Source organism: Mandrillus leucophaeus, unplaced genomic scaffold (assembly GCF_000951045.1).
Source record: "Mandrillus leucophaeus isolate KB7577 unplaced genomic scaffold, Mleu.le_1.0 Scaffold398, whole genome shotgun sequence".
Classification (NCBI taxonomy): domain Eukaryota; kingdom Metazoa; phylum Chordata; class Mammalia; order Primates; family Cercopithecidae; genus Mandrillus; species Mandrillus leucophaeus.
The window spans coordinates 1,402,964-1,410,810 of NW_012104231.1; the positions used below are offsets into that span (position 1 = coordinate 1,402,964).

General features: G+C 49.0%; 1 protein-coding gene across 1 annotated transcript in view; it reads left to right on the forward strand.

Annotated features, from left to right (window-relative positions):
• Positions 1-6,819, forward strand: part of VAV2 (vav 2 guanine nucleotide exchange factor) — a 278,878-nt gene extending 272,059 nt beyond the window's left edge. Inside the window, exons 29-30 of the mRNA XM_011991542.1 lie at positions 601-755; positions 4,586-6,819. Coding sequence (XP_011846932.1) covers positions 601-755; positions 4,586-4,633 — 203 coding nt within the window. The 3' untranslated portion in view covers positions 4,634-6,819. The remainder of the gene's footprint in view (positions 1-600; positions 756-4,585) is intronic.
• Positions 6,820-7,847: the final 1,028 nt, after the last annotated feature.

The following is a 7,847-nucleotide window of genomic DNA, read 5'->3' on the forward strand; positions in this document are numbered from 1 at the left end:
GGACACGCCCACCCTGATGGCCACTTACCCAGCCCCGGCCACTGTCATTCCTCCTTGTTCATCAAGAGCTTTGCCTCTGGTAACAAAACAGGTGGCCACGAGGAGGAGCTGTGGGACTTGGGTGCAGGGAGGAGGGGGTTTTAGTCAGCCCTGACCTCATGGCTTTCAGCTGCCAGAGTCAAAGTCCCTTCCCAGCGGCTGTGTGTGTTTCGCCCTCAGCCATGGTCATTGACACCTGTCTATCAGGATTCTGCGTCTGGGCCAAGCTGGTTCCACTGGGTTGCTGGTTGGATTTGGGCTCTGGAATTGGGAGACCGCTGGAATGATGATGGTCAAAGCCTGGCCACCTGCTCGTGTCCCTAAGAGCATCCTCATTGCAGGGATTTGGATGTGCTGTGTCCCCAGACCCAGGGGGGAAGAGGGCTTGGGATTGGAGGCCAATGTGTCCCTCCAGAGCCTGGATGCTTGACATCCTTCCTCTCTGGGTACAGAGCAAGGTTCTGGGCACCAGGGGAGAGACCCAGCTTGGCCCAAGGGCCTCCTCGATCCCTGGTTGGGCCCCTACTGCTGCTGTGTGATGCTGCCCATCTCCCTCAACAGTGTTCACGCCCCGCGTCATTGGCACGGCTGTGGCCAGGTACAACTTTGCTGCCCGAGACATGAGAGAGCTTTCACTGCGGGAGGGTGACGTGGTGAGGATCTACAGCCGCATCGGCGGGGACCAGGGCTGGTGGAAGGGCGAGACCAACGGACGGGTGAGTGGCCCTACCCTGAGGGCGCGGGGCTGGCCTCGCTGCAGCCCCCACCTGGTCAGACTCAGGCAGACTAGCACCACAGCTATGTCCACACCCCTGGCCCTGTCCCAGGCACCCTCTGCAATCTCCTTCATCCTCACAGCAGCCCAGAAGGCTGGCGTTCACAGGGGAAACTGAGGCTCCAGATGTTTACCACGAACCCAAGGTCTCATAGCCCAGGAATTGGCTACAGAGGTCTGATCTGGATCCAAGCTCCTAGGACCCTCCACCCTGTTCCATTTTTATTCTGGGCTGCCCTCACAGCTGCACTCTTCAAATTACTTGTAAGTCCCCAAGCTCTGTTTGCAGGAAGGGAGGTCACAGGACTGAGGAGGACACGGTGTCCTTTCTGGGCTCCTCCTGCCATTCTCTAAGGCCCCATCTATGCCCTGATGAGGCAGTAGGGACACACTGTGTCCCTACCCACCTCCATCCCTTCACACTTTCCCAAGTGCCAGGTGGGCTTAAGAGTGCCCTGGGCACCCTAAGATTCTGCATAAGTCCATGGCCTCTTCATCTCAACACCCCATCTCTACCTCTAGCTTTGGCCCATGTCTCTCAATACGTATCCATCCAAGCACCAGAGCTCCGTGTGCCACCAATTAGAAAATGCCCAGCTTCCTCTTTGAGCTGCAGGTGCACAGGGCAAGTGCATGGGGCTGCAGAGGGCCAGTTAACCTTGACTCCCAGTGCTGACACTTCCATTGTCCAGGGGCAAGAGCCGCTCTGCCTTCACCTATCAGGCAGTCTGCCCCTTGGAGGCCCTCAAGTCTGATCCAGTTTTTACCCAACTGCCTTGCAGAAGTGTCAAGGCTACTTGGCGTAGGTAGCCCACCTAGAGGGCTGGGACCACTTGTTTTCAAAGTGGTCCTTGTGTGATTGGCATTAAAAGTGTCTGGAGCTGTAATATAATAAGCACATACCTGAGCCCTTTCCCAGATCCAGGTATCTTCTATACAGCATTAAGTTTTAGAACAACTAGTTTGAGTATTACTGGGTAATTCCTGTCAATTTGACCCTGTTATCATTATGAAACATCTCTTCTTTTCTCTGGCATTTATTCTTGCTGTAATCTCCTTTATCTGCTGTTGTAGTGACACCAGCTTTCTTGGGATTAGTGCTTTGTGTGGCACATTATTTTCTCTCATACTACTTAAACTTGTCTTTTTTCTTATATTTAAAATGGGTCTCTTATAAATAGTTGGGGAAGCCAGTCTGATCTGACAGTCTTTGACTTTTAATAGACATATGTAGTCCATTTACATTTAATGTAATTACTGAGCTATTTGGGTTTAAATAAGTAATCTAACTTTATTTTCTATTTGTCACATCTACTCCTCTTTTCTTCCCTCTTGCCTACTTTTGAATTAATATATTTTTAATTCTACTTCCCCTGCCCTACATTGGTTTGTTAGTTACACACTTTTTTTCTTAAGTGGTAACCTTACACCAGAGATTCCCTTAAATGAGTACTTTTTTACTATTTCCCAGGCAATGCAAGGAAGGACCTTGCAACTTTTGATTGTATCCATTTTCCTTCCAACTTTTGTGCAAGTGTCATCATGTATCTTAATTCTATATATATTCAAACCTTAGAAGACACTGTTTTTGTTTTAGGCAGTTGTGCTCCTTTAGATTTACCCTGTGTTTACCTTTCCGAGGGCTCCCCATTTCCTCCTGCATTATTGTATTTCCACCCAAGACCATTTATCTGCTGGCTGACATCCCCTCTCTTTCATATTTTTAAAAGTTTATCTCCTATTAATGAAGTCTCAGTTTTTGTTGAATCTAAAAACATCCTTATTTCACTTTCTTTTTAAATATTCACATTGTAAAATGTTTGTAACTTATAATTTTGAAACAAAATTTCAAACATAAATTTTCAAAATTTCATCTTAAAAGTGGGAGTAACCTGCCCAGATTTACCAATTGTGAATGTTTTGCCCCGTTTGCTTTATCATTTGCACTGTGTGTGTGTGTGTGTGTGTGTGTGTGTGTGGGTGTGGGTGGGTGTGTGTGTGTGTTTGTCTATTTCTCTCTAACTCATTTGAGAGTAAATTGCAGAAATCATATTTGTTTACCCCTAAGTATTTCCTAAGACCAAGGACATTCCCCTTTGATATAATACAATTATCTAATCCACTGTCCCTATTCAGATCTTACTAGTCATCCCAATCATGTCTTCTCTAGCTCTTTCTCCTGGTCCTGGATCCAATCCGGGATCATGAACTGCTGTGATCCTTAACTCTCTTTAATCTAGAATATTCCTCAGCCTTTCTCTGCCTTACATGACTTGTACGTTTTTGAAGAGTTTCAGCCAACTATTTTTATAGTAGATCTCTCAATTTGACTATGATGTTTCTTCATGATTAGATTGAGGTCGCATTGGGAACACCACAATGGGGACATTGGCACTTTCTCAGTGCCGTAGTGTCCTGTTAGGAGATGAATTATACCAGTTTGTCTCATTATTTGTGACATTAACTTTGATCATGTGTTTAAGATTATATTTGCTATGTTCTTCTACTGTGAAGTTAACTGTTACCTGTCATTAGCAAGAAATTTGTAGGGTAATACTTTGAAGTTAGGTAAATGTCCTGTTCCTCTTCAAACTTTCATGTATTAGTTTTATCTTCCCTTGATGAATTTTATCTGTTCTATTATTTCTATTGTGGCTGAAAAAATAGTGATTTTTTTCGACTATCTATAGATATTAGTTGGCATTCTACTGTAAGGAAAACTTTCTTTTCTCTTGTACTTATTCATTTTTCCCCAGGAATCAGTCATTTTTCCAAGGAGACCTAGTTCCTTTCTGTGAGTTGTTTTGAGTTCATTTTTGAAGTTCATTTGAAGTTTTGAGTTCATGTTAAGTTCATTTTGAAGTTCATTTTGAAGTTTTAGGTTCATTTTACTATAATGTGCCTAGGTGTGATTTTTCTTTCTTTATTCTGCTTAGGATTTGCAGAGATTTTTTTGAACCTGTGGCTTGATGTCCATCACTTTTGGAAATTTCTCAGCCAGAATAATATCTGCAGACAGCATATCGGTTCCATTTTCTCTCTTTTCTCCTTGTCGGACTTCATTCACATGGATGTTAGAACTTTTTACCATGGCCTCATATTATTCCCACAATTTTATGTGTTTTTCGTCCTTTTTTCTCTCTGATTTTCTATCTAGTCACTTTCTAGTGACCTGTCTTACAGTTTATGCATCTTCTCTTCTGCTTTGTCTAAATCCCTCTATTGGATTCTTCATTTCATTCATTATATTTTTCAGTTCTAGGATTTCTATTTGATTTCTGATTTAGGTTCTCTGGTAAAATTGTCTGCCTTTTCATCCGTTTTCTTAAACATACAAATTGGAGTTATTTATCTCCCCTGACAGATGACCTCAATACCTGTGGGTTGATTTCTACTGCCTGCTTTTTCTGTTGGTTTTTGTCATTTGGTCCTGAGCTTGTATATTAAGAAAAAAACTGTAGCTGTTCTGGGTGATGTTCTTTTCCTCTGGAGAATTTATTTTTTTTCTGACTGGCAGGTGGAGGGTGGGCAAAACATCTTAAATTGGCCAAGGGTGGTGTTTTTCTGGGTTACTTTTATTCCTGGGCAATGGTTCCACCAGGTCCTTCTGAATTGCAGGCCTTGCTGAGAACTCTGGACTTCCGAAGGACCCCCCATCTTCTTGAGTCTCTACTTGCCCCTACCCCAACACAGACATGCACACACCTGCTTACACACACACACACCCACACACACACACACACACAGACACGATCCTGCCTTCTTTTTCAGATTGGCTGGTTTCCTTCAACGTACGTAGAAGAGGAGGGCATCCAGTGACGGCAGGAACGTGGACAAGACGCACAGATTTTCTTGAGAGAGTCACTCCAGCCCTGAAGTCTGTCTCTAGCTCCTCTGTGACTCAGAGGGGAAATACCAACCTCCCAGTCTTCCACCACCCACAGGGATGGGGAGGGTGTTGAGAATCCTAAACTCGAACCGTTTCACTGTCAGCCTGCCCTCGGTGACCCATCACTGGGTATGCTATTGTACATAGAGGAAACCTGGGCTCGCCCCACCCAGAGCACAGAGGAGGGGGCACCAGCAGCACTGCAAGCCAGGGTCTGGGTAGCAGCCGAGGCCAGAAGCCCATTGCCTGGCCCCGTCCAACTGAGATGGCGGTCAGGAGCCTAGGTTTGAACAGCAAATGCTGTCCCGGGAAGGGCTAGGGACAGCAGAGGGGACCTGCCCCTAGCCCCTCTGCTTAGCCCCTGGACTCAGCCTTGCCTGTCTTTTCCTGCTGCTCTCAGGGGGAGGTGTCAGGCCTCGGGAGGCAGATGGGACCAGAGCCAGGCTGTTCACTGTGGGCTCACTTGCCCCACTGTGCTAGGTAGCGCAGGAGGAGAGAGCACTGCAGTGGCCCTCTGCAGCCCCTCTGGCTCCCCAGACTTCCCTGACTCCCCCACTCCCCTCCATGCCAGGGGCACACCCAGACCCCACAGGGCAGGCCCCTCTCTTGGGAGGGGCCTTTGGGATGGTGAAATTCCAACCCTGCTCCCTGGTCAGTGGTACTGTTTCCTGCCCTCTCTCTGAGGGGCCCTTTCTGGAGTCCTGGGATGGTGTCTGCCTGGCCGTGGCCCTGCTGCCAGGTCAGCACATCTTTTGTAAAAACCCTGAAAGGGGCAGGGAAGAAAACAGGGATTTCCACTCTCTAGATCCCTGCCAGGTCCTTCTCCAGGAGGCCCCTCTGCTCTCCTGCAGGGTGGTCCCTGAGGGTCTGCCCAGCTTTGGCATGAGAGGTTGGTTCCAGCCCCTGGCAGGGCTTCCTTCCAAGGGTCCCTGCAGCCTTCAAACTGGGCCTTGGGCAACTCAAAGTAAGTGCTCTTGGGGGTGGCTGTACCCCATTACCTCCCCCAGCCACGACTCCCAGCCTTTGACCTCCAGCTGGGTTAGCCAGACCCTGGTTTCTCTACCCTGATGTTGCATGGGACCTGGCAGCAGTGTCTCCCTCCCAGCTCCTTGCCAAAGCCTCTGTTGAGACCTGGGCTTCCTATAGCCCCTTATCCCTCTGGCCAGCTGCACAGCCTGTGGGAGGTGCCCGGCCCAGGTTGGGTGTGGGGGAGGCTGATCTCTGCTGTGGGTGGCGCTGGGGACCTGGGGGCTCCTTCTGAGTTTGGCCTTGTGGCCTCTGAGCCGTATGCCTCTGGGGCGTAGGGAAGAGGTGGGAGGAGTCACGGGGATGGGGAGCGGCAGGAGGAGAGAGTGGCCCTCCACAAAGGCTTGGGAAATGAGGGGAGGTGGAGGCAGGGCAGGGGAAGCGAAGAGTCGGCCTGGGAGAGAGCACCCTGGGGCCTGCGTGTCGGGGTACACCCAGCACTTTGCGCCCCACAGTCCAGCAGGTGCCGAGGATGGAGGGGAGGAAGCCGGCAGCCCCTGTGTTTACCGTCGTCAGAAAGGTCTTGTCTTTTGGTTTTGGGGTTTTTGTTGTGTTGTGTTTTTTTGGCTTGTTTGTTTTTTAAGGGGAAAAAAGTTTGTAATTATTTCATCCAAATCTCCCGTTATATATCTGTGAATAATAAGAGATTTTATAATAGCAAGAAAATGATGTATATTTTAGTTTGTTGATGAATAAGTCATCATGATCACAAAGGACACTGGGAAAAAATAATTTAGAGCCCTGACTTTTTGTGAATTTGTTTGTTTTGTGTGTGTTTGTTTTGAGATTTGTATTTGGTTTGGTTTGGTTTTTGCACTGCACTAAGGCAGGAGGGTTGGAGGGCTGGGTGCAGCCGGGATGTCTGATGGTTTTCAGCGGGAGACGGGGTGTCCTCTGCGGGGGGCTAAACTGCAGGGGCCTGAGATTAGCTGTGAACATGTGGGAGCCCGATGCATGTGGGTCAGGGATCTGGGCCCCCCTCCCCCCGAGCTGGCGGCAACCCCAAATGGACACAAACTGTACATTTGCCAATGGGTTTTTTTCGGACCATGGTTTTTACTTGCAAATAAACCTGAGTTCTTTTCTGCAAGAGTGGTCAGCCTTTCGTGCCAGGGATGGAGGGAATGGCTGGATTCCTCTACCTAAGTCCAGCAGGGTCTGTCTGACTGGGTTGCTTGGATCTCAGCATGGCCCAACCTCAGCAGGGTCTGAGAGAGAAGGAGGTAATGGTGCCACGGCCACCATCCGGCTGGCACAGCACCACGGGTTTCCCTTGCGGTGCCCTGGAATTCTCCAGGTGGCATCGGGCATACAAACGGGACTGTAATTCCTGCCCCATCACTTGGGTACCTCCTGAGTCCCTGTTTCTTTACATGTATATTGAAGATAAAAATAGCCTCAGTGCAGTGGCACACATTTGTCATTCTAGCACTTTGGTAGGCTGAGGTGGGAGACTGAGGTGGGAAGCTGAGGTGGGAAGATGGCTTGAGCCCAGGGAATTGAGACCAGCCAGGGCAACATAGTGAGACACTGTCTCTACAACACTTTTTTTTTAATAGTTGGGCATGGTGGTGCACATCTCTGGTCCCAGCTTCTCGAGAGGGTGAGGTGGGAGGATCACTTGAGCCCAGGAGGTCGAAGCTGCAGTGAGCTGTGATTGCACCACTGCACTCCAGCCTGGGCAACAGAGCAAGACCCTGAATGTAAACAAAAAAAAAAAGAAAAAGAAAAAAAACCTCTCCGTTTTGGTGGGTTCTGTGGTGTATGATAGAGAAAACCAAAATAGAAAACGAGAGATTTATTTCTCCTTCCCCTCATGGAGGACTGTCCAGAGGCAGCAGCACTAGGCTCCTTTGCCTTGCCCTGGTCCCTGAGCCAGCAGGAACCCTGGCTCCCCGCTCCCTGATCCCCCGGCCTCAGGGGGATCCTCCTTCCTGATTACCTGTTCTCAGAGGCTCCTCCTTCCTGATCCCCCGTCCTCAGAGGCTCCTCCTTCCTGATCCCCCGTCCTCAGAGGCTCCTCCTTCCTGATCCCCCGTCCTCAGAGGCTCCTCCCTGATACCCCGTCCTCAGAGGCTCCTCCCTGATCCCTCATCCTCAGAGGCTCCTCCCTGATCC